Source organism: Lupinus angustifolius, chromosome LG18 (assembly GCF_001865875.1).
Source record: "Lupinus angustifolius cultivar Tanjil chromosome LG18, LupAngTanjil_v1.0, whole genome shotgun sequence".
Lineage (NCBI taxonomy): Eukaryota > Viridiplantae > Streptophyta > Magnoliopsida > Fabales > Fabaceae > Lupinus > Lupinus angustifolius.
Genome location: NC_032026.1, coordinates 6992418 through 7019695, shown reverse-complemented (window position 1 = coordinate 7019695; position 27278 = coordinate 6992418). Strand labels below are relative to the sequence as shown.

At 34.2% G+C, this 27278-nt stretch overlaps 4 protein-coding genes and 1 non-coding gene across 10 annotated transcripts; 4 read left to right on the top strand and 1 right to left on the bottom strand.

The window, feature by feature from the left end:
- LOC109333485 (pentatricopeptide repeat-containing protein At4g17616) lies at positions 664-3258 on the top strand. The gene has a single exon (XM_019568986.1). It carries the CDS (start codon positions 884-886, stop codon positions 2936-2938), a length of 2055 nt encoding a protein of 684 aa, XP_019424531.1. The 5' UTR covers positions 664-883; the 3' UTR covers positions 2939-3258.
- Positions 4733-7929, top strand: LOC109332974 (coiled-coil domain-containing protein 97). Of its 2 annotated transcripts, none has more exons than XM_019568170.1 (3): positions 4733-4961; positions 5429-5952; positions 7478-7929. In XM_019568170.1, the coding sequence occupies exons 1-3, from the start codon at positions 4772-4774 to the stop codon at positions 7733-7735; spliced, it is 972 nt and encodes a 323-aa protein (XP_019423715.1). In that variant the 5' UTR covers positions 4733-4771; the 3' UTR covers positions 7736-7929. The 2 variants fall into 2 exon arrangements, with proteins under 2 accessions (XP_019423715.1, XP_019423714.1); XM_019568169.1 differs by having other exon boundaries at positions 7475-7929.
- LOC109332975 (casein kinase II subunit beta-2-like) lies at positions 10319-14488 on the top strand. 5 transcript variants are annotated; one of them, XR_002105959.1, is made up of 6 exons: positions 10320-10675; positions 12245-12469; positions 12866-12975; positions 13062-13227; positions 14091-14279; positions 14315-14488. XR_002105959.1 is itself a non-coding variant. In XM_019568172.1 (5 exons), the coding sequence occupies exons 1-5, from the start codon at positions 10480-10482 to the stop codon at positions 14219-14221; spliced, it is 822 nt and encodes a 273-aa protein (XP_019423717.1). In that variant the 5' UTR covers positions 10319-10479; the 3' UTR covers positions 14222-14488. The 5 variants fall into 5 exon arrangements, 2 of the variants coding, with proteins under 2 accessions (XP_019423717.1, XP_019423716.1); XR_002105958.1 differs by having other exon boundaries at positions 14091-14295; positions 14327-14488; XR_002105960.1 differs by having other exon boundaries at positions 14091-14298; positions 14331-14488.
- Positions 17574-19348, bottom strand: LOC109332978 (60S ribosomal protein L37a). Its single transcript, XM_019568174.1, has 5 exons — positions 19210-19348; positions 19068-19107; positions 18086-18174; positions 17892-17974; positions 17574-17810 (listed from the first exon to the last, which is right to left on the bottom strand). Exons 1-5 carry the CDS (start codon positions 19210-19212, stop codon positions 17747-17749), a joined length of 279 nt encoding a protein of 92 aa, XP_019423719.1. The 5' UTR covers positions 19213-19348; the 3' UTR covers positions 17574-17746.
- On the top strand, positions 19415-19487 carry TRNAE-CUC. The gene has a single exon. It is a non-coding gene; the product is annotated as a tRNA-Glu (tRNA).

Genomic DNA, 27278 nt, shown 5'->3' with positions numbered 1-27278 from the left:
AAATAGAGTGGATTTTAATGTTGTTTGATTATACATAAAAAAGAAGAGCAATAAGTTTTTTCTCCTCACTCTTCATCGGACAATGATCTGTTGTCTTAAATCATGTCTCAGATCAATAAAAACATGTCATGTAAACTCAAAAAATTAAATATTCATAATTTTTCTGATTTTGCTTCATTATCATTGTTCGAGACATGATTTATGATCCAGTTTGAGATAATAGATCATGATACTTCTTCCCCTCCTATTATTTCCTCACATCGCACCAGAAAGAAATTTTAGAGGCCTATTTCATTTTTATTCTCTCTCCTTAAACTCTTCCCTAACCAAAAGGAGAGAAATATATTATTTCTCTTCAACTTCTTTTATCCAATTCTTTTTCTCTTTTATTTTCATTTTACCAAAAGGAAGGCGTAAATGTTAATTTAATGAGAACAAATATAATTATGTAAAATTTATTTAACAAAAAGAATGTTTTATCTAAATTTTTGTATTTTCTTTGTATTTTTTATTTATAAAAAAACATTCTACCAGAAAAATAGGTTAAATGCATAATTAGATAAAATTATTTGAGGAGATATACTGTTTTTCCCTGCCACGATATTTCGTAATTATTATTATTATAAAATAAGGCAATTTAAGGGTACACTAAATTCATAATATTGTTTCTTCCACTCATCTTCCTTAGTCACATATAGGGTTTGCACTTCAACTCATTCCAAATCTTCCATTGTTTTTCTTCCCTAACTCTCACTATCAAATATCAATGATAGTATCTTCCTACACGGTACGAAGTTTTTCTCCTTAAACAGTTGTTCATTAAATTTTCTTTCTGAGTTTCATTTCTATGCATATATAAGCTAAATAGCATAGGAATGGTGCTATGGTGTTGCTTCCTTTTGCCAAATACATTCTTTTCCACAACCCCTTCATCAAAAAGACTTCAACTTTGCACAAAATTTTTAGAGGTCATGTTTGGTTTGTGCACCAAAAAATTTCAACTTTTGATTCTAACCATTGTGAAAGGTTATCATGGGAACGTTCCACCCAAGATATTTTATTAGGGAAACTTAGATTTTCTTTGAGAAATCATCAAGTGAATGAAGCATGGGAATTTTTTCATGATTTTAAAAACCTTTATGGTTACCCTGAGGTTCACCTTGTGAACCAGCTTATTGTTCAGTTGTCTTATTCTTATGATCGTGTTTGGATGAGAAGAGCTTTTGATTTGGTTTTTCAAATTATTGAGGAGAAACCTGGGTTCCTTAACGCTGATACCTTAGTAAAACATGCATTATCTTTAGCTAGATTGCAAATGCCGGCTCCGGCTTCAGTGATTCTCAGGTTGTTGCTGAAGAAAGGGTGTGTACCACCTATGAATTTGTTGTCATTGATTGTTTTGCACCTTGTGAAGACTGAAATTGGAACATGTCTTGCTTCCAATTTTCTTACCCAACTTTGTGATTTTTATAACTGTTTGAATGATAAAAAGTCTCAGCATGCGGTCATGGTAAAGCCGGATACATTGATCTTTAACCTTGTTCTTGATGCTTGTGTAAGGTTTAAATTATCTTTGAAAGGCCTGTGCCTTGTTGAGTTAATGCCCCTGACCGAGACAGTGGCTGATGCACACTCAATCGTAATGATTGTGAAGATACTGGAGATGAATGGTTTGAGAGATGAAATGATGGAATTGAAACACCGTATTGACAGAGTTTTGGCTACTTATGTTGGTCACTATCGTCAGTTTTATGATAGTTTGTTAAGCTTGCACTTCAAATTTAATGACATTGATGCTGCGGCTAAGCTTGTTTTGGATATGAATAACTTGCATTATTGTCATATTAATGGAGTAGATAGGAAAGACTTGCAAAAGCTTTGCTTTATTGCGATCGGATCGCACAACCTTAAGAATGGATTGAAGATACATGTTGAGCCTGAGCTGCTGCAGAGGGATTCTGTCCTGAAAGTGGAAGAAGGTAGAGAAGATCTAATATTTTATAGGTGTGGAAACCTTGTCCTCAGTAATAGAGCTCTGGCTAAGTTCATCGGTGGTTACAAGGAGGAGGGCAGGATTAGTGAACTTTCCAAACTTTTAATTGGCATTCAAAGCGAACTATATTCGGTAGCAGGATCCAGCTTGTGTTCTGATGTCATTGGTGCTTGCATTCGGTTGGGCTGGCTTGAATCTGCTCATGACATTTTGGATGATGTAGAAGCTACTGGGTCTCCTTTGGGCCGGGAAACATATGTGTTACTCTTGTCAGCGTATCACAAGGGGAGGATGCAAAGAGAAGCAAATGCCCTGCTCAGACAAATGAAAAAGGTTGGTTTGGACGAAGAATTATTGGATAATTCTATTGATGAACACCTCCTTTGCGTAGAGACATCAAATCCACTTGGTAAATCTGATTTGGCTGCTGCCTTGGCTCAAATATTGAAAGACGGAGATCGGAAAGTTTGTCCTTTGGTGTATGAGTTCAATTCCTCCATCTTCTTTTTCTGCAAGGCCAGAATGATAGAAGATGCACTGAAGGCATATAGAAGAATGTGCAAAATGAAAATTCAACCCACATATCAAACTTTTGCTTTTTTGCTACGTGGATATTCATCTCTCTCTATGTACCGTGAGATCACATACTTGTGGGGAGACATCAAGAGATTCATGAGGAGCGGCAGTTTGGTGGCGAATAGGGATCTTTACGAGTTATTGCTGATGAACTTTCTCCAAGGTGGTTACTTTGAGAGAGTAATGGAGGTCATTGGCCTTATGAAAGACCATAACATGTATACTGATAAGTGGATTTACAAAAATGAGTTCTTAAGACTTCACAAGAATCTTTACCAGAGTTTAAAAACATCGAATACTATAACAGAAGCACAAAGCAAGAGGCTGGAGCATATTCTGGAGTTTAAGAAATGGGTGGCTATTGATTAAAGGTCTCTGTTAAATATTCATGTACTGATGTGTGTTTACAGAAATGCCCTTGCTGGCTGAGCCTAGTACATGTTATCTGCTTAGGCTTATATGACTTTGTTCAACTTTTATTTCTGGCTCAACCAACTTCTCAGCATACTTGGCAAAGAGGAATTAAGTGAATTTTTTTCTTTCATTATTGATTATTACTACCATGATATTAAGATTGGATTTTGTCATACTGATAGTGTAATTACCCAATTTGAAATTGATCCACCAATTGATTTTGATCTTTCATTATACAACTGAAAGATGGCATGATGCTACCTGTTTGTTTGAAAGGTTGTGGATGGAATCAGTAGTGCTCATTTTCATAGAGAATAGACAAAGTTTTATATTGATTGTCGAGTGGCTAACACAACCTTCAACTTTTATGATATAGTATTATAAATTTATAATATTGTTTGATTCATGTAGCCGATTTTACCTAGTGGGACTAAGACATTACCCACTAAGACATTGTTGTTGTTGTATTGTAGGCCTGTGTCCATTATCCACTATTGGCTGACAATACTTGAACAGCTTACTCACAATGTCTCAAGAAATATCATGGAGAATATACCTGCAATGTTTGGGACTGGAATTAATATTATCTTTTAAAAATTACTGTTTTTTAAATAAAAAATAGATTATCTAGATTCATTTTTTTGGCAGCCTGCATGTTAACTTATGTTTTTTTTGGGTGAATATCAACTTATGTTTGAAATGGAAATGAAGTGAATCATAATACATAGTTAACAAAAAAGTAAATTGAATTACATGTTACTTAAGTTCTAATCAACTTTGAGGTACAAAGCACAAGTTCTCTTTTGGAGAGGGGCAAAAATCTTGATAAAGGGGATGAGCAACTTTTATGTTTTATTCCCGGAACTAAATATCTTGAGTCATAATTCAAGTTTGTTTGAGTTAAGTTTTGGAGAAGAGAAATGTTTTAGAGTCATTTCATCAATGTATTTTATGGTTTTTAAGTCTTCTATTTTTTTCCATTCTCATTTAAAAGTCAACTCACTGACAGATCTTAAGGGATTGAGTGACTTATTCTCACTTTAGTAAATAAAAAAATTGTTGATAGAAGAAAATTTTATGTGAGAAAAATAGATTGTTTATCCAATTTCGAGATGAATTTATTTTTTTATCCTTGTGGTAATGTGATATTCTTTGTAATACCAAAAAATATTGTGTCAACATTATAAGAGATTGTTTTTATATAATCAATATACTATTCATCATTCATTCATGTGTTTATGATAAGAGTGTAATATTTATGCACTAATAGTGTAAAGATGTATACACAGTTAGTACATCATTCACCATTCATTTTGATTACTTTTTTATGAAGAGTCAATGAAGATGGAAAATGAACGGTAAATGATGCAATGACAGTGTAAAAAACTCTTACACTGTCAGGGTATACATCTTTTTCTCTTATGATAATCAATTCTTGAATAAAAGTAAAATACATGAATATTAACCTTATATTGAAATTACACAAATATTAAACTCTATTTTTTGAATTTTTCCCATAAACTTCAGAGAAATAACATGGACCTCCTCAGGATGAATTTAATTACATAAGCACTTTCGTTGTTTAAAAAACTACACTTTACCCTTAATGATTGATATGATATTGAACTAAATTAGTATATACTAAGATATAGTATACATAAATGAAGAGGAATGTAAATACAGAAAAGAGGCCTATATGATGTGGGCCATGAGAGCATAGCAAAGCCAATAACATATATAAACTAATATTATTATGCGCTTACAGAAGAAAGGACGAAAGAGAGATACATGGAAGAGAAGAAAGAGTCGAATAAAAAAGTGATGTTGAGTGAAGAAGGAATAGAGAATATTTCAGAACGGTTATCATGTTTGGATAATCTTTACTTCCCTCGCTCTCTCCAAACATCTTCCTCTCTCCCTTCTCAACGCAAATCCATCTTCCGCGACCTTCTCCTCACCGACCCTGCCCTTTTCTTAGGTAACCCCAACCCCCTTTTCATTTTCTATTTTTTATATATTAATTCATTATTAATCAATTATTCGACAACCAATAAAGCGTTGGTCTAGAGGAAGAAAAAGTCCCGAGAGTGTCACTTGTTGGGAGGGACAGCGGAATTAGTCCCCTTAAGGATACCCTTGATAGTAAAAAATCAATTATTTGATGTTATTAGTTCTTTAATTAATTCATACATCAAACATCACATACACGTCATTAACCACAAATGTGTAAAAATAATGAAGGGTGACCCAGGAGGCTCCCATGTAGTGGGGTCCTGTGCACTAGGCTCTCGTCTTACAGTCTTATCCTTGTAAGCCAAGAGGATGTTTCCTGGCTTTGAATGCATGACTGTAGGTTACAAGGCAGACAACCTTAGAGTTGCGCCGAGGGGATGGTCATTTTTTCAATATTATAACATTGTCTCTATTGATGTGTTGTGTATGTAGAACGATATGGATCCCAACTTACATTCACTGAGCTGGGAGAATTTGATTTGTTAAAGGAAGATTATGAGATAAATTGGCATATAAAGAGACTCCGGAGCATGATAAGGCCAACATCGGAGGAGATGAGGATGAGGTCGGTCACGGTGAAGAACCGTAGGCGGGCTTACTTGGATAGACTGATATGTAATGGGCAATATTTCTCTGAAGATGCAATGAGGGATAGAGAGCCATATTTGCATTATGAATATCTAGGTAAGTTTCAGGACCAGACCGGCAGGGGTATGGCGAGGCCAGGAGAACGCTGGTCGGAGACACTTTTGAGGAGGTGTGAGGAAGCTGCATTGGTTGCTAAGATTAGAGGGGAGCAGCAGAGGCTGGGTGTGGCTGAAAGGGACTGGGTTGGTAATGACAGATTTCAGGAGGAAGAGGAGGAGGAGGAGGAGGAGGAGGAGGAAGAAGAAGACGAGGAGGAGAAGCCGAGTGAGGAAAGGAGAAATGGTAGTAGCAATGCACAGCTTGTAGAGGTATTATTCTTTAAACTATCAATTAATGTCTAAGTGGGACTATTATTTTCATGCAACTTCAATTTTTTCTTTTGAGTAAATCATCATTTTAGCTGTTCATGTTCGTCTCTGGCACTAGAAAATTAAGATACCAGTCCCTGAAACTGTAATATGTTAGTCAAATTTATCTTTATGCGAGGACCAATCTGACTGAACAATGGTTGACACGAGGGACTAATGCAACATGTGCTCACAGTTTACGAACTAATGCTATAATTTTTCCAAGTCAGAGACTTATATGATCAGTGCTCACAATTTCAGGCACTAAATCTGGGGTTTACTCTTTATTCTTTGGTTATAGCTAGCCCATTTTTTTAAAATCATGTTTTAAATTTCAAGTGATCTTTGTGCTTTTTTGTGATCTTGTTGTTGTTTAATGTATGCCTAAATTAGTTTCACCAGGTTTAGATTGAATACTCTGCAAGTTCTAATTTGTATTTGATCTGAGCATGAGACTCTTTCTCTTCTTTACTCATCAAGAGGGATATTAATCAATCAGTAAAATAGCTCTGTACTATGACATTTCATTCACCAAGAGGAGGTTGCACTTGGGGCTAAGATATGATATATTATATTGTGTGATATCATAGTTTTCAACTTTATTCAATTTGTTTAACTTTCAAGTACAACATGACTGGACTGATTTGGTTTATCTGGAAGACCGGTGAACCGAGTCTGGAGCAGATCCGGTTAGGTTTGTCAATAGATTTTTTTTGGGTTTTTTAGTCAAACTTGACCATTGGGTTTTTGGCCAACACTGGTGTGGTATATGACTATGCTCTTTTTGTTTGGGGGAGGGGGTTGTTTGAGAAACAATCCAACTCAACTGCATACTATCTCAGTCATAACTTCGTCAAATCTGTTACATAACTCGACTGCATATCATCATCTAGATTCTAATTTATGAACCTTGTTCTACACTTGACCCTGTGGTTTTGTATTATACTATTGTAGCTTAACTTGGACCAATCACTATATGAAATGGTATAATGGTATATTAATATGTAAGTTTTATTTCTAGTAATTCCTTCTGTACTTGCTAATTGCTATCATGGTCACTTCTGGCATATGTTCCCAAAGATGATGATGATCAAGCAATGAACCCTGGGTGGTCTTCAAAAGAGAGAAACAATTATTTTTCATTAGTGCTATTTTTTAGATTAAATTATATTATTATAATCTCTCTGCCTTGAATTTTCTGTTTACAATACAATTTGAAGATTACTGAAACTATGTCTATTTTTTTATTGGCTGTTCCTCATCTTTTAGGACTTTGGAGCTATGCAGCACCAGTACTTCAAAATGGGTGTCATATCATGATACTTAAATACTTTTTAGTCTTATCTTTCAATAGTTTTATGATTTTTTTGTATCATTGTATCTATGTCGTATTTAAGTACCATATCAATGCTTCCCAGTTGAGGGATTTTTAGAGCTATTTTGGATGGACCTAAGTGATTATTTTATTTTTTTTTGCTACTGGCAGAGGCACTTGAACCAGACTGATATTATTGGTGATGCCCCATCCGATCCAGTCGGAGCAAATGAGGAGACTACTTTATCTGCAGAAGAGCTGGAGGACCGTTTAAACCAGTTCACCTACATTATGCAGCAGAAGTTTCTACTAGGAGAAGATAAGGAACATCTAGACTACTCTAAAATAGATAATGATGAGACACTCGATGATCATTGGCAGAGGGAAGCGAATATTGATGCTGAGGAGAGATATTTTGCTGATGATTAAACTCTAGCATCGTACTTACTGGGTAATAGTGAATCAGATATGCAAAGATATTTTGCATATTTTTTGCTCACTTTGCCTATCTTGAAATCTATAATGTACTTCAGTTAACAAGACTGGTTTAATATTTATGATATAAGTTTGTTTTTCTTCTGATTTATTTGTGCAAGATGGTTTTGCTTAGCAAATTGTTATTGGTGTTTCTTGTAGTTCACACAATCATTCACTCTTGGCATCCATTTGTGCTAAATATAAGTATGAGATAGTGTATGTAGTATAAATGTCTATCGTCACGAACCCCGAAAGAAGATTAGTTTCTTTTCCGTAGAGTGAGGGGATACTCTTGGTAGTACAAAATAATGTAAATGCGTGTCACTATCACTGCATTGATAAAAAAACATTTATAGGTTACATAGTTATCTTTCATTTATTGACAATGTCTCTAGGTCACCAGAGAGGGCTAACTAGCAATGTTGAGTAGTTGTTAGGTGTTGGATCCGTAGACTAGTTACTAATAGTGCTCATTGGTTATGTTAGGGTGGGTTTAACATAATTATAACCCTAATTATTGGTCTGAGATCCTATGAGCGATACTTATTTGGAGGATTGTTACGTACCCTGAAAAAGATTTATTTACTCATTAGGTGAAGAGGTACTCTTAGTTATATGTATTTGAATAGGTTGAGGTTTATGGCTCTAGTGGTTGTATCCAACTTAGTGTAGGATGGAAAAAATGTAGAAATATTGCAGGAAGAAGTTCTCGCTTCAATGTCTGATTGTATCCCAAAGATTTATTAGTTATTGGATGAGATGATACTTGGGAAATAAAAACATGAAATAGACTCTAGTACATGTATAAATGGATTAGTAAAATTTAATTAGAATATACATGCAATATTGTAAATCTTGATCAGATAACTGGGAATTGGGCATTTAGTTAGTTTGAATTGCTTATCTGATCGGTCATGAATTAAAATTAGTGTGAATCAGTTTGACTTAGTTGATTTAATCAATTTAAAAAAAATCAAATGATATCATTTTGCCGTAAAAAATGAATCTAATGTTGTTAATGAATTTGTAGTAACACTTTAATTGTTTATTAAAGTTTTAAATTTATTTATGGTCTATTGATTTGTTGTGATTAAAACTTAAAACATTTGTTATTTGATAATATTTTGAACTTAGTTGTCACATTTTGTTGCAATAAAACTTTTATTATTAGTTTTTTTATTTAGTTCTACTAAATGTAATTTTTCACCTTTTTTTCGGTGGACAAAAGGGAGTTAGCAGCTCCAAAAACAGAAAACCTAATTACAGTCCCCTACTATAAACAATGGAAGCAGAATCCAACATGAGTTTAACAGTACAAAAGTAAGGAGCAACATAAAAAATATCGAATCTACTATCTAATCCCTTTCGGAGTTTTTAATTTTCCATTATGTTTAATTATATGTTTGTTATGATAATGTTGTGAAATTGAAGTATAATGTTACTAATGTTACATACATACTGTTATGAATTTTATTTTTTTTTAATGTAAACTGAATCCATGATTGCACCCAATAATTCACTTTCATCCGACTAATAATCGATTGAGTGATACTCTAACCATGTTGATGATTGATATGAGTTTAGTAAGATTGATTTAAATTATGGTTAAAAGGGTTGAGAATGGGTGCTTGAAACTGAAGAAAAAAACAGTGATTGATGAATTGATGATAGTGAGAGGAATACAAAAAAGGGTCCCACTCCCACCCAAAAAATAGTGTAATATGATAATGTGTCACATGCTGACTACCTAATTAAGTTAGTTCTGGAATTGATGTGCAACAAATATTCCAAGACTCATAATTTTATCATTTTTATCTGTGAGAATGAGAGAACAAAGACAGAGACTGAGACAGTAACTACTAACTTGTGTATAACGCCACATGCTACATTACACACTATTGTCTTCCTTACCCTCTTAATCAAATTTCAATTCATGGAACCCTATACATTAGAGGGAGACTAGAGCTATGTTAAGCATCAAGCATCAAATATCAAATGAGAGAGACCTTACAAGACAAACTTTGATAATTTCCAAACTTTTAATATTTAAGATTATAAATACAGTTAGGAACTATGTAAAAAATAGATATAATTTGACTAAAATAAACTAAATTAAAGATCCAGACGATGAATAATAAATTAGTGTATAATCAAAAAATAAAATATAAATGTATATTAGGTTTATAAAACATCAATAATTATGAAATAAATTGAATAAAAAAAGAAGTTTTGGAACAAAATACAATCTTAATTTTTGAATGAACCTGAGAAATAATATATTATCTTATACTATAAAAAAATAACATTGGTCACAAACTAGATAAATAACTTTTTTTACTTTGAATTGGCTAGTATTGCCACCTCTACAGATAACAATTAGCAAAATCAATTAGAAGAAAACAAAATTAAAGATATAAATTCAATTTAAAAACATTAAATAAAGTAAGAAAACATGTATTTTATAATAACAATAATTAAAATGAATTTAAAAACAAATTCCAAAAAATATCTTAAAATGGATTACAGATTTACACAGCTTAGCTTAGAATTGTGTTTATAACTGAATCAAAAACCCTACCGCTCTATCAATCTCTATCTCTTTCTGTTTTTCACAATCCAATTTTCCAATTAACATTGAAACCAAACCATTGACTCCTTAAACAAAACAAAAACATTCTCAAACCATTGTTTCAGCCATGTACAGAGAGCTTGGTGTTATTGGTTCCATTTCCAAATCGGAAGATCGAAAACGAATCAACGAGGTCCTTGATAAGCAGCTTCAACGATCATCACCTTCTACTTCAAGACCCATTAACCCTAAAGATAATAGAGATAGAGATAATAAGTCTTCCCTTAATTCTTCTAATATCTCCAAAAATTCCAATGTTTCAGGTATAATTAATGTTCTTTTCATTTACCCTTTTCGCTCTATTGTTTAAAGTTTCTATCTTTTTTTCATTAGGATCTGATCTGTTACCGAAATAATGTGCTAATTTGTTTATACCCTTTTTTGTTTTTTGTTTCTTTGCATTTTTATTTTCTTTTTGATGTAATTGTGTTTGCCTGTTTGATATAATTTGTGAAATTTTGGAATTTGAATGAGTTTGTTAAAATTGAGAGTAGTGTATGTCTGCATCTAACTTTATCCAAATTTTGTAGTTTGTACTAATTTATTTGTTCAACCTTAATCTGCTTCTCCAATGCCAAACTTGTTAAAAGGTCTATTTCGAAGGTTTTCGTTACAAGTTGTTAGTTTTGAACATGAAATAAGTTATCCAAACACACATTTAATGGGTGCTGATGGGAATGGAGGATGTGTAGGTAAATGGTAATGTATGGTGATCCATTCATGCTATCAATTCAGAGATCAATACCTTGGTTTTAGACCTTATATGCTATAGGAAAATGTTTCTACATAATCTACCTTTTTGTTTGTTATCTCGTGGTGTTTCTTATGTAGTTATTTCTATTTAGTCATCCATCTCCCTTTTCAAATAAAGATTAAAACTAACCGAGACAATGGTGAGTAAATTGCATAATACAACCTGTTGCACAAAATGATATTGTAGCCTGAAAGGTGTCAAGTAGGGCTGGCAATAGGTCAAACTGGCTTGTGACTTGTGAGGTATTAAAGGTTTGGTTCACAGGCAGTTCAATATGCAAGTCTTATGAGCTAAGCTTCGGCTGGAGTTTTGGCTTGTTTAATAAATGAGCCAGGCTTGAGCTTTCATAGATTTAGCTCGTGGGCTGTGCTATATATGTGGGCATCTATGATGAGCAAAAAATATCATTTTAAGAATGCAGAAACAATAAATTTGGTCCATGTAATTGTGCATGGCTTCTCAAGATCAAAAGGTAGTTGGTGCTCACATAACCACTTAAGAAGTCATACACATTTATCCTTTAATTTTAACAGTTCATATAAAAGCCAGAATTCAAGATTCACTGTTTTTGTTTCTCATAGTAACCAAATGTGCTCACCTAATTAGTTTCCTATATATATATTAAAAAAATCAATTGAAAGACCATTCTTTTCACCCCATAACTCATGTTTATGGCCTAAAGTGGGCTAAAGTATACACACAAAGACCTTGTCTTATTTAGTTATTACTTACGTTACATTATTTATAGTTGTTGGTTGTTGCCTTGTTTTCAAGTGGGCCGCACTCCTAATATCAATGGCTTATTGTTTTAACAATGAAGTGATAATATGACCCACTAGTCCACCACTATATGCACCCTGACCACTCATAGTTTAATAGTTTGTGCCTTTGTGACAATCTTCTTTATGTTATGATCTGGCTCATTGGCTGATATAATTGCCAGACTTAGTGGCAAGATCTGACCATGAAAGAGATGGATCAAATACACGTAATCAATTGTGATTGCCGAGACTGACATTTTATCCGGTCAGTCCAAGACTGGCATTAATGTGCTTAACTTATATATGTATATGCATAGCTGCAGAGGAATCTGAAACAGACAGTGAAGAGGTAGATGTTAGTGGTTCTGATGGAGATGACACCTCTTGGATCTCATGGTTCTGCAATCTGAGAGGAAATGAGTTCTTTTGCGAGGTTGATGATGATTACATCCAAGACGACTTCAACCTCTGTGGATTAAGCAGTCAAGTGCCTTACTACGATTATGCTCTTGATTTAATTTTGGATGTTGAGTCTTCCCATGGTAAGGTTAATTCATATTTTTTTAGTTTTCATTTATGGGTTTTTCTAATGTGTGCTCCAGGGTACATTCTAAGAAACCCATATGGGGTAAGTCTGCATTGGAAAGTGGTATTATTAATGCACATGAAGTTTATAAATACCTCAATTCCCAATGCACACTTATCCATTTTGGGTTTTTTAAAATGTGGCCTAAGGCATACATTAGAAAACCCTTCATTTGTACGTCCCTAATGCAAGTGTTGAATATTGGTGTTTTTCTATGATACTCCAGCATCATTTAATGACTATGTTATAAAATATCATTTTTTAAGTGAATTGAAATTGTAAGCGTATTTTATAGCTTTTGGCTACCTATTTGGTCATTCAATGACTACTTTGTTTTGATTGGAACTTATAGGTGACATGTTCACAGAGGAACAAAATGAGTTAATTGAATCAGCAGCGGAGATGCTTTACGGTCTGATTCATGCTCGATATGTATTGACAAGCAAAGGAATGGCTGCCATGGTAAGATTTCACTACACTTATCATTGTTTTCGTCATGCTTTACCATTCGGGAGATTGACACTGTTAATATGTTGGAACTCCTGCAGCTCGACAAGTACAAGAACTACGATTTTGGCAGATGCCCAAGAGTTTATTGCTCTGGACAACCCTGCCTTCCAGTTGGTCAGTCAGACATTCCTAGGTCAAGTACCGTAAAAATATATTGTCCTAGATGTGAAGACCTTTACTATCCTCGGTCCAAGTATCAAGGCAGTATCCTTATCACATATTATTGACCTGTGTGTGTGTGTGTGGAGGGGGGTGTAGAGCTGATGCTGCTATTTATCTTCCTGTCTGACAAAATCTATTTTCATTCTTGTGTCTCTCATTTTGTCCTTGCTTTACAGATTCATTCTTTAGTCTATCGTTGAAGTTGTTTTTTTGTAGGGAGGCATCGTTAACGAATAATGGTGTGTCTGCTTGGTGACTTCATCGAAACTATGCCATAATTTTTTGTATCATAAAAAGCTATATCCTGTAATTTCAAGTAGCAGGACAGTTTCTCAAACTTCAGGCATTTTAATGTTTGAAAACACCTACTTGATATCAAAATGGAGGAAATCGTAAAAGCTGCATGGAAAAGCCTGTTTAAAAGTGAACAACTTTTTGTAAGTGTAAAATCTGTGTATGATCACTTTTTCTCTAATCTAAGGTTAAGTTTTGTCATTCTGGTGTGTCAATTTATTCTTCAAATACAGTCAGACATTATATTATAAATTGTTTGTTTTGCTTCCTGATAATCTGATATGTATCTGATTTTTTGGGATGATTATATGTGTGACTATGTTTTGGCTATATTTATTTGGTTTGAATTTATGGTGGAACAGTTTGGTTTAATTACACCAAGTGCCTCTCTTGCATCACAAATTACATAAACTTCTATTGAAGTTCAGGTTATCATTACACTCACATCCTCTCCGAAGGTGATATCGTAATTACACTGACCTATCTTAAAACGGAGGTTAGTGTAACTTTTGAAACAAGATGAATGTTGAGCGTAATTAAGTCAAACCTCAACGAAAGTCAATATGATTTCCCCTATCTTTTATTTCCTAAGTTTCCTTGACTCTACTTAGACATTGATGGAGCTTATTTTGGAACAACATTTCCACACCTCTTCTTGATGACATATGGACAATTGAAGCCACAGAAGCCATCACAGAGCTATGTTCCAAGAGTTTTTGGGTACAAAATTCACAAGCCATGAAGCCGAAATTTAAGCTTCTGTGGAAGCAAGAGCATTCATGTCTCATCTAACTCTTTCCTTGTTGTACTCATGGTAACATTCAGCAGATCCTTGTTGTACTCATGGTAACATTCAGCAGATCATAAGTTTCCAAAGTCAGTGCAATCTGTAGACCTGTTTTTACTTGTTTTAGGAGTGTGTTGTAAAAATAGTTGCAGACAAGTGATGCAAGTGCTTAGTTTCACTTTCAGTTTCAATTTTAATGAGCAAGTGCTTAGGTACTTGACTACACTTTTTGATGGCTTATTACAAATTGTATTTTGCAATTAACTTCATGTTCTTATATGATAATGTCTCGGATTGCATACCCCCTTACAATATTTTTATACTTTTATTTCATTTTATTACTTAGCCTCGATGTAACAGTAATCTTACTTGTGTTGTAATCCGAAGGTTATGAGTTCAAAGTCTAAAAACAGTTTATTCGATTACAAGGGTAAAGCTACGTACCTATATGGCTATATCTTCTCCAAATCTCACTATTTGATCTCAGACCAGAAAGGGGAATGAATGGCTTGAAAATCAGTCGATTAGTTAGGTCACTTTAAACAACTGAAAATGTGGTCGAACTGCTTTAAACTGGGTTGTTAGATCCGCTCATTTTACTCATTAAAAAGAAGCCAAAAAATGAACAAGTGTTAAAATCAACTGTGAAAACTTATCTTATTTCAACCTTTATCTATTATTAAATTAGATATATTTTTTAATTATATAATATATATGATGTTGTCCAGTAAGATCAAACAGTTCAATCAATTAGAATCTATAAAGGATCGTTTCCTAATTGGTTTGTAGCTTAGATATCATAACACTCATTTGGAAGTTAAGCCCAATGTGAATTTGTTTTTTTTAAAGCTAAAATTGAAGATTTTGTAATTAATAGTTTAGGCCAGTAATTCAAGTGATATAATGGGGTATGTAATTTTGTCTTAAAAGCCTGATGAATTAAACCTTGATAATGGATGATTCGCTATTGCGAAAGAAAATTTATAATAAATATTGAACTCTAAAATTAAAAGGATATGATAGTCAATGGGTTACTTAAAGCACAATTTATATTAAGTTATGTTTTATCTATTCCAAAATTTGATCTTATAATATTACTAACAATACATGACGAAAATTCATTTTGGTTCCAAAAGTTTTCAATGTACTAGTTGTATACGGGGGAAAATCACAAATAACCCTAAAAACTAAAATTTATGTTAATATGTTTCTGATAGGGATTGAAATTTTCGAAAGATTTATTCTATAAATGGCCATGCTCACTGGTTTAATTTTTTTAGGAGCAACTAGAGTTTTTATTTTATTTTTACTAGTGTGCACGTACACTCCGTGCCTGCCGACAAATATTGTGTGATACTACATATTTAATTTTTATATATTATATTTTTTTGTGTGTTTATGATAATGTTTAATTTAAGATGAGATATGTGGTTAATTAATGTATTGGTGGTAAATGCTTAGGATTTTATAGTTTTTTTGTAAAAATTAAATAATGTTAAAGGCAATATAGGAAATGAAAATTACGGGAAGTTATTTCAAGTTTTGACTTTATATATAGTATAGATAAAGACCAAATTGATATGCACAACGAAAATAGCTCATGATACAATATTTCCAAGATGAAGTTAACATATTCAATAAAGTAAGTTAGGTTGATAACCATGAGTTTTAGTAAAATTATACAGATTACTCCTCCATTTTTTGCACCTACAAAAACACCTTGATTTTTATACATATATGATACTGACTACCCTTACATGATAAATAATTATGATCTTTTAAGCAAAGATGATAATAAATATAATTAAGTTAAACAAAATATGTTATATTGTGGAGACATGTCAAAATAGTAAATGAGTCGATACATTTTCATTATTTTTGGTTCAATATAACATGCATAAATAATTATAAGGACATATTTAAATCACTCTTATACTATATTGCAACGAACAGAAAATAATGAGAATGAATTGACTAAAATGTTATTTATTTTTGTTTTCACAATATATCATATTTTGTTTAACTTAATTACACTTAACACCCTTCTTGTTCAAAAAATCACACATATTTCTCACAGAGGGGTAGTCAATGTAAGATATGCATAAAAACTATGGGGTTTTGTATTTGTAAATAATAGAGGGGTGATTTGTATAATTTCAGTAGAGCGTAGATAGTGTCAATGTAATTTACTCTATTCAATATGATGTTTTCCTAAATTCTAATAAAAATAAGAGTAATTGTTCAGTTGTAATTTTTTGACCTTATCAGTTTGATCCCTCAAAAATTGAAAAACTCAAAATGATCCCAAAAAATTAAATGTGTGTCAAGTTAGTCTCTAAACAATACTAAAAATGATTAATTTAATTTACATTTGATTTTTGAGGAACCATTTTAGGTTTTTCATTTTTTTGAGGATGTAATATCAAAAAAGGAGTGAAATAAATATTTATTTATGAAATAATTGTAATATTAAAGTTTTCTAGTGATTTTTTAGGTGAAATAGATTTCAGGAAGCTCATGGGATCACAATTTCATATCCCTTGCATTTCAACGTGGTGCTTTTAAACCTTTTCTTTTTAAATTAGAATAAAAATCATTTAGTTTTTAAATTTTGTATGTATCAATTTCCTCCCTAAACAGTCAATTACCAATTTAGGGACTAAGTTGGTAACTAAAATTTTTAAAAACAAAATTGGCACACATGAAAATCTTAGAAGTTTGGAAGTGTGTTTACTCTAATTTTTATTTATTTAATTAAAGCAAATATTGTGGAACAATCTCCTTACCTAAAAACACTAAACAATCTGTATTTGAATTTGAGAACACATTTTTAGATAATTATTTAAAAATCACCTCTATATACAATATAATTTTTTTAAAATTATCTACCACACCTCTTTACCTCCTAAACATTATCATTTTAAAGTTATTTATTAACACAATATATATATACATAAAATAAAAACTATTCTCCAAGTCATTCTCCGTTAGATGAATGCATACCACTTTGGGATTAGCAGCTTAAATTCCTCCAGTAAAGTGCGTCTGATTTATTGTTATGCGCCTCTTTGTGTACATGCATATTGCTAACAGGTTATTAGATGATCTTGGTTTTACGTATATTGCTGAATTTGAATAAACCCACAATTTAATGCATGATAGGTTCTCGCCATTGTTTGTATCATCTAATCATTTATGTTCCCTATTCAACTATGTGAATCAATGTTGGCAAAACTTCTTAGACCATGCATTTATTGTATTGCAATAACATAACTAGACAATTGCAGTTGTAAAGAACTAAAGAAAATTACGAAAGGTAAATTGTTCTAAAAGAAATGGGTTCCCAATACAAATATTAAAACACTTGCATAAAATCTGAAACTGAAACTTTGCTTCGCAATCAAATGCAGATCTCTGACAACAAACTAAGCTTTCCAAAGTTTAAATTGTTTGAAAAAACTTTCATAAGCCAAAAAAAACTTAACCCTCAGTTTGTTCCCTCAACCTTCTGATGGTGCTCCTAACAGTCACAGCACTTGCGGTACTGTCAAAATAGCGAAAACAAAATCAGGTTCTGATTTCGGAAAAAAGAAACAGCAACATAAGAAAGGAAGAAGAGCCTTACTTCAAAGTGTAGGCACCTCCTGCTTTCACTTTACCGCAGTCCTTGCATCCCCAAATACCAACAGCTTTCCTCTTCACAGCATACTGTGACAAATAATGGATCATCACAATCCGAGATTCCAAACATTATTAAAAGGATGGATTAATTGTAGTGAACACTTGGTTAAAGGATATGAAATAACATGAGGATTCTACCTTTCCGCAAAATTCACAGAAAAACTTGCTATGTTGACTGACTTCCATTTTCTTAATCTGCTTTCGCAGACTAGCACCATATCGGGTACCTGATATAAGAAAAGAAGCAAAGAACGGTTTCTAAGGGATTGATACAAAGCAAACTAAACACACAACATACTTCTTCGAGCAGCATTTTCAATGACCCATAAATAATTCAATATTTGTTGCTGTAAAAAATTAGCATGCCCTATAAATACTTCAATAGTTCAATTAATGCAGTAAGCAAAAGTGAACAGTACAATATTCTTGGTTAAAATCTTGAACATTTCATTGTTCATATATCATAATATCACAGTTCACCAGGAACGTGGAATGAAGGAGCAATGCCAGGGGGCAATACCGATATTCAGTAACTATGACTCCCCATTATGAGTTTAGTATTGGATAGAATGTGAGGAAGGATAAGGTTTAGATTATAGATATAACTTTGATTTCAAGAAATTTGACAAACAGAAAGTCAAATCAAACCTAATTCTTCCATCTGCCCTCAGAAGTTAAGTTTTTTTCATATATAAACTTTTACAAAAAAATATTCTTAAATTATTTAACTTTTCTCCCAGAATATAGTTTTGGTCTTGTCAGCTTTGGTGCATTTATCTTCAAACGAATAAATCATACAGATTCAAAATCTAGAAACTAGTAACCACGGAAAAATACAGATCAATAACAAACCCTAATTAAGCAAATGGGGAAATAACTAACATATGGAGGGACAATATCTAAAACGAACAGTCCAAGCAGATTAGTCTAAGGAGGCGCATATCGAAATAATTTACAATCTTTCTACAAGCTATTCATGTTAACTATTACAATGAGCTTATAAAACAACAACAGAAATAAAAAGATTATAAAAAAACAGTTCAAAACACTTTATGGAATAAGTGCTTAATTAATCTAACGGAATAAGTGCTTAATTAATTAATCTAAATGCATCGCATACCGTATTTTCCAACAATACCAGCCTTCTTTGTTCTCTTAGTCTGCAAAAACAAGACAAATTCACAGTACAATCAATTAAAAAGATGGAAAGAGATTTGTGAATAATGAACGGAAGAGAAGAGTGTGTAAGAGAGAGAAGGTACCATGTTGGAAGGATTGAAGGCGCGGTGAGGGAAGGGAAGTTGGGGGCAGCTAAAGAATGTGATAGCTAAGAAGAACCCTAATTCTCTTGAGTCTCTTCTTTTATAGACAGGCCTGGTTCTGGGTCGGGTACAGATCTCAGTTTACTCGCTTCTAGATTTATGAATATATATGTTTTATATGTTTTCTTTAATAACAAATTTCAAATCCGTTGTAGTCTAGTTGGTCAGGATATTCGGCTCTCACCCGAAAGACCCGGGTTCAAGTCCCGGCAACGGAATTTCAATTTTGTTTTATGTACATCATCCAAATGTTCAGAATTTTATTCCTTTGATGTTAAGTTGATAGTTTTTTGGTTGAGATCATGCGAATGGGGATCACCTGTCCCAAAATCAATGTGTCTCCATGTCCCAAGCTAATACTATACTAACAATTGAACGAGTTGTATGAAGCTTAGTTGGTAAAACTTTATGTTTATATGTGTACATAAATTTCAAAAGTGGGATCCACTTAAACTTACACCTCATTCTAGTTATCAATTATATTGATATTTAATGATTTAGATATACTAACTATTTTAAACCATTATATTTTGATAGAATTAATAGTTATGATGGAGAATAAGTTTAAAAAACTTACTTTTGGAGTAAATGAATCTCTCCTCAAATTTGAATATGATAAGTATTTTTTTGTTTGACCTGGCACCCACTGTTCAATATGGTTGCATACATTACATTCAAAAATGTTTTGTTTTACATTTCCATTATGTCCTAAAGTTCAAAGTTTATTTTATTTATTATTTATTTCTAAGGCTTATACACAGAATGGAATATGGGATTTCAACATTGTTATAGTGAAGTTTTATAAAGTTATCTTTTGGATCTCGATTGCTAACTTAATAGAGTTTTAATGTTGATAAACAACCTCAATTGTTGTTTGAAATTAACTTAGTTTCTTTTTACTTTAGAAATTGAGTATAAGGAATAGCTGATATCTCTTGTCCATCTTAGACCTTAGTGGTGTAACTAACGTTGAATCATGAAATTTATAATGTGGCTAACATAAATATGAATCCAATAGTTGAGATTGATAGCCAGATTTTTCCCCTTTTGCGCCAATGACACCCTCAATAGAAAAGATATGTTTAAAAAAAGATTTTGCTACATTTGTTTAGAATGGGTTATCATATTTACTCATTCTTACCTATTAACTAGGGATGTTTGTGGTCCATTTGAATCGGTTTTTAGGCAAAAAATGATCTAATTCAAATACATAATTAGCATGCAGTCTGGTCCGGTCTGATTTATTTATATTAAGATGTAAAGCGATTTGTAAGCTGAATATACTTCATGTTTATTGACTATAAGAAGTTAAGTAAGTTTTACAATGATGCAAGAGTCACTTATATAATTAATGACCTTGCTTGAGAAACAAGCTACCTACCCATCTTAACTAAACACTGCCTTGATCCACTTGTACATAGATTTATCCGCATAGCGACTTATTAATGAACAAGAAATTGGATTTACCGTGTAAATAGAGTGAAATAACCAACTTTGACTAAGTAAACAACATGTGCTTAATAAGAATGCACATGTGCTAGTAAGTATCCAATAGAGCTTGGGTTTGGTTTGTTGAAAACACTTCTAGTGTCCCATGGGGTCTGTGATGACCAAGCAGGAAAAGCTAGTTGGTGCACCATTTGATGCGCCATCATGTGCGCCAATATATGTGTCTGACCTTGTCTCTGTGTATGTGCCTGATGCACCAATTTGCCTGTCTGACCGTGCATGTGCCTGGTGCTGATGCATCCTGCTCGTGTCTCTGATGATGATGCATCCTGAACGAGTTCTTGTCTTGGTGTGCATGTGCCTGTGTTTGATGCTGATGCACCTGATGTGTGTGGTGCGTTTGCTGATGCACCTGGTGCGTCTGCTGATGCGCCTGGTGCGTCTATGTCATGTGCTGATGCACCCTGGCCATGTATTCCTGGTGCATCCTGACCGTGTCTCTGATGAGTCAAGGTGATCAGACCTGACCGTGTATCCTTTTCATGAACATAATGACCTGACTTTAATACCCCCTCGTAAACTGGAGAGTATATGTTAATTACTCCCAGATTGGACAAGAGAAAAGAGAAGGGTCTAAAGCTTTGGTTAATATGTTTGCACATTATTGTGTTGTTTTGATTGGTAGGAGATGAAAAAGGTTGGATTGAAGACGTTCCCTAACAACATGACAATCAATGTCAATGTGTTTGGTACGCTCATGGAAAACAGAGTTGGCTGCTATGTGCCTTGCTGAGTCATTGTCACAATACAACAATGCTGGTTTTTTGAATGGAATTCTGAAGTTGTTAAGTAAGAAGGTTAACCACTGAATTTCACAAGATGTTGCTGCTAATGCCCTATACTCTACTTCAGAGGAGGGACGGGCCACAGTGTTTTGCTTCTTGGATTTCCAAGAAATTAAAGAATTGCCAAGAAAAACACACACACCAGTTATGGATTTTCTGGAATCAATGCATGATGCCCAATCAGAATCACTGAAAGCCTTGAGTTGGAGATGAGATGAGGTGCTATAGAACAATCCTTGCCCTGGACTACCCTTGATATACCTGAGCACTTTGGTCATGGTCTTGTAGTGAGTAGTTGTTGGATTAGCCATGAATTGGCTCAATTGTTGGAAAACATAGTTAATGTTTGGCCTCGTATTTGTTAGATATAGTAGTCTCCCTACTAATCTTCTGTATGCAGGTGGATCCTTGTATGCATCTGAGTCACCCTGGTGAATTTTTGTGGTTTTGATAATAGGTGTTGGAACAGACCTTGAGTCAATGAACCCTGTGTCTAAGAGAGTATCAAGAGCATACTTTCTTTGGTGTAGAACGATGCCATTGTTAGATCTAGCTACCTCTAATCCAAGAAAATATTTAATAGCACCAAGGTCTTTGATCTTAAATTGCTTATCCAAACAGTTCTTAACAAAATCAATTTCAGTTTGATTGTTGCCACTTAGTACTAAATCATCAACATATATAAGTAAAGCAGTAAAATGAGGCCCAATATTTTAAGTGAATAAAGAGTGATCATTGTGTGATTGAACATATCCTAAAGAGAGAAGAGTTTGAGTTAACATGTTGAACCATTGTCTACCTGCCTGTTTAAGTCCATAGAGGGACTTATGTAACTTGCATACCTTGTTAGGTTCCTTGCACACAACTCCCTGTGGTATATTCATATAAACATCCTCACTTAACTCACCATGAAGAAATACATTGTTGACATCAAGCTGATGCACAATCCAATTCTGTGAAGCAACAATGGATAATAATAACCTGACAGTGGTGAGTTTAATAACAGGCGCAAAAGTCTCAAGGAAATCTATGCCTTCTGTTTGACTAAAACCCTTAGCCACAAGCCTAGCTTTATATCTCTCAATTGTCTCATCTAACTTATATTTGATTTTATAGACCCATTTAGAGCCAATAGGTCTCTTATTGGGAGGTAGATCAACCAATGACCAAGTCTTATTAAGCTCAAGGGCATTGAGCTCATGTTGCATTGCCTCTATCTAGTGTTTGCACTGAATGACCTGTTTGTATGTTTTAGGTTCAACATTGGTGCTAGTGGAGATGATGTGATTGAGATGATGGGGGGATATATGTTCATAGGACAAGATGGAGGAGAGTGTGTGCTTGATGGTTCTGCAAGAGGTAGATTCATAGGAATCATAGGCAGTTAGGAAGCACTGAAAAATCTTGTAAGTAAGTGGGGGGATTTTTAGACCGAGATGAGCGTCTAAGGGCTTGAGTATCAATAATTTCACGGGTTTGGTTAGCTATCTCTTCCCTGGGATCCTGACCACTATTTTCATATGGCAAGTCACGGGGACTTTCTATGCCAGTGTCTTTTGTAATAGTGGGTGGCTCTGCTTGTATGTCAGGGAATGCCAGGTCATCCTCGAGGCTATTCCTATTGTTTTCCTCAGAAGTGTGGTTGGGTTGGTAAGGGAATATGTGCTCATGAAACACAACATGCCTAGAGATGAAAATCTCTTTGTTCCTTAAATCAAAGAGGATATAGCCCTTGCTAGTTGGCTTGTAACCCAAGAAAACACACTTTCTTGCTCTAGGGTCAAGCTTGGATATGTTTTGGGTTAAAGTGGATGCAAATCATAAGCACCCAAAGACTTTGAGTTCGAACAGATTGGGCTTCTTATTGTGAATTAGTTCATAAGGTGTCTTAAACTTAAGGACAGGGCTAGGGAGTCTATTTATGAGGTAAGTGGCATGTTGTGCTGCGAAGGACCAAAAATTCCTAGGTCATTTAGACTAAAGGAGAAGGGTACGAGTCACATTCAAGATGTGTCTATGTTTTCTCTCAACCACTGAGTTCTGTTGGGGAGTTTCCACACAAGAAGTTTGGTGGATTATGCCTCTTTCTTGATAGAAGTTAGGTATATGGAACTCATGACCATTATTACTTCTTATAATTTTGACAGCTTTGTCATATTGAGTGTGAACTAGTTTGACAAAATCTTGCACAAGGGTTCTGGCTTCTGATTTGGACTTCATAAGGAAAATCCATGTATGCCTGCTATGGTCATCAACTATAGTGAGGAAATATTTGTGACCATTAATAGAGCTATTTGCTAGAGGCCCCCATATATTTATATGTATCATATCAAAAGGGACAAGGAGTTCTATTCATTTGGTTAGGAAAAGGCAGTTTAGCATGCTTACCTAAATAACAATAATCACAAACATTTGTAGAATCAAATTTAACATAATCAAACTCTTTGCATAGCGAATTGAATACAGTATTTGATGGATGCCCAAGTCGAAAATGACATAAGTCAAAGAAATCAACAGTATATAGAGCATTTACGTTGTGGTGTAGTTCACATTTATTCCTAAAATAATTACTTAAGATGTACAATCCATTTTTAACATCAGCATGTCCAATCATCCTTAAGGTAATCATATCCTGAATAGAGCAATTGGCATTGTAAAAGGTTAGCTTGCAATGTAAAGAGTTGGTGAGTTTGTGTACTGAGAGAACAAGTTAAATTTAAAGTTAGGTATATATAAAACATCATGCAAGATTAACTCTCCTGACATCATTATGGTTCCTGAGTGTTTAGCAAATATCTTGGTGCCGTTAGGTAGACCAATGGCAATAGGCCTTATGCTATGGAAGGCAGTGAAGCTTGACAAATCAGGGCACACATGATCTGTGGCCTTTGTGTCTAGAATCCAGTATAAAATGTTACTTGTTATTTGATTACCTTCTTGGTTCTGATTGCCTTGTGAAGTGTTTCTTGGTTCTATGCTTAACTGATTTATTTTGTGACCTGATGGTCCAGTTCCCATGCTTTTGATCAGGGATGCTATTTGTTCATATTGTTCAGGACTGAAGTTGAAAGCCATATCCCTTGAGTTGGTCGTTATTGGTTGTTTGTTTGACTCATGTTGTGTGTCTTGATGTTCTGTTGTTGCAACATTGATCATTCCAGAATCCTGCCTTGATCTTGATTGTTGGAAGTTTGGTGAAAACCCATGCTTGAAGTAGCATGTGTCCATGATGTGCTTCTCTTTGCCACAGTAGGTACATACATTTATGCTATTTCTTTTCTGATTCCAAGAACCTTTCCTTGTTCCTCTGCCTCTTGCCTGCATGAAGTTTCCCTTTGGCTGATTGCTCTTAGCTCTCTAAGGCTCAGCTGATTCTCTTGGCCATGGTTGTGTGGCATCTTTCTTGTTAATCTGTTGATTGAACAACACCCTTGAGGTGTCTAGTTCATCCATCTTGTTTTCTTGTTGAAGAAGTAATGAGAAGGCTTTGTTGATTGTTGGTAGAGGTTCCATAAAAAGGATTTGAGCTTTGGATGTGTTGAACTGGTCATTTAGCCCCTTTAGGAAACATATGACATACTTTATGTCTCTGTGACTCCTCACGCTTTTAGCCAAGTTACACATACACTTTACCTCACATGTGCAATAGGGATTGGTCTTAATGATTCCAGCTCATCCCATAGTATTTTCAGGTTAGTGAAGTAACTCGAGATGTTCCTGTCTTCTTGCTTGATTGAGTGTAACTCCTGTAGAACATCTGAGAATCTGAAATAATTCCCTTTTGAGTAACTCTCCTTGAGGTCAAGCCAAAGGTCTTGTGCATTATCGATACAGATGGTGCTTTGTGCTATTTGTTGGGACAAACACCTTATAATCCAGGAGAACACCATTGTGTTGCATCTCTCCCATGTGTCATAGTCAATGTTTTTTGGGTTAGGTGGTGTGATTGTACCATCTACGAACTTGAATTTATTCTTGGACAACAAGGCTCTCTTCATGGCCCTGCTCCAAGAGTGGTAGTTGCCACCATCCAGAGATGGTGTGACAAGAACTGCTCCAGGATTCTCTCCTGGATGTAGATAGAACGGATTCTTCAGATCATTGATGTTTATGTCAAACTGCAATTCTTGTTCTTGATGAATGGAAGAGTCTTCTGCCATTTTCTTTTATTGATTTGAAGGGATTCCCGCCTTTGTAGGTTTGTTGATGTTGTACAGATTCCTTCAATCCTTCCTCTTGCCAGAAAGCTTGGCTGAGTGTATGGTGCTTTACTTCACTTTTGGTGGCAATCAGAACCTTCAAGAAGAAGAATCTGATACCATAAAGCAATTTGTAAGCTGAATATACCTCATGTTTATTGATTAGAAGAAGTTAAGTAAGTTTTACAATGATGCAAGAGTCACTTATATAATTGATGACCTTGCTTGAGAAACAAGCTACCTACCCATCTTAACTAACTAAACCGAAATAACCAACTTTGACTAAGTAAACAACATGTGCTTAATAAGAATGCACATGTGCTAGTAAGTATTCAATAGAGCTTGGGTTTGGTTTGTTAAAAACACTTCTAGTGTCCCATGGGGTCTGTGATGACCGAGCAGGAAAAGCTAGTTGGTGCACCATTTGGTGCGCCATCATGTTCACCAATATATGCGCCTGACCTTGTCTCTGTGTATGTGCCTGATGCACCAATCTGCCAGTCTGACCGTGCCTGTGCCTGGTGCTGATGCTGATGCATCCTGACCGTGTCTCTGATGCTGATGTATCCTGACCGAGTCCATGACTTGGTGCGCTTGTGCCTGTGTTTGATATTGATGCACCTGATGCACTTGGTGCACTTGCTAATGCGCCTGGTGCATTTGCTGATGCGCCTGGTGCGCTTGCTGATGCGCCTGGTGCGTCTGTGCATGTGCTGATGCACCCTGACCGTGTATTCCTGGTGCATCCTGACCTTGTCTTTGATGAGTCAATGTTATCAAGCCTGGCCGTGTATCCTTGTCATGAACATAATGACCCGACTTCAAATACATAATTAGCATGCGGTCTGGTCCGGTCTGATTTATTTATATTAAGATGTTTGATCCAATCTGATCCAAATATTATATGTGGTTTCAGTTCGGTTTGGGCCGGTCTTTTTTTATAAAATATTGAAATTGTACTTATATTCAAAACTCATAAAAATGATTAAATATTAAGCATAAATCAACAATAAAAATATTGTTCAACAACATTAAAATGTGTGCATAAGTAAACAACATCATAAAATAGTAATAAACACTAAGACAATAATAATAAAAGTAAAAAATGACAACATCATCAACAACAACACATTAATAATAACAAGACAATAAAACAAAAATATATCAATAACAACAATATGAGCATTTGCAACGTAATTTTAACACTTAGAGTGTTTTACTGATGATTAATAACAATAATATTTTCACAAAACAAAATTGATAATAAAATACCTAATCAAAATCAACATTCGAATCATCTTCATTTGGTTGTGGGATTGATTTAAGTTCTAAAAAAGTATATCAAATATAATCAATATGATTTAGAACATAGCAACATATATATGTATTTGTTACATAACACAACAAATAAATAAAGGTGCACTTTTGGAGTTGAGACTTAAGATTAAGTTTGGAAGACACTTAAAAATATTACACACTTAAATTTTACATACTAATTCGGCTCGGTGTGGATCAG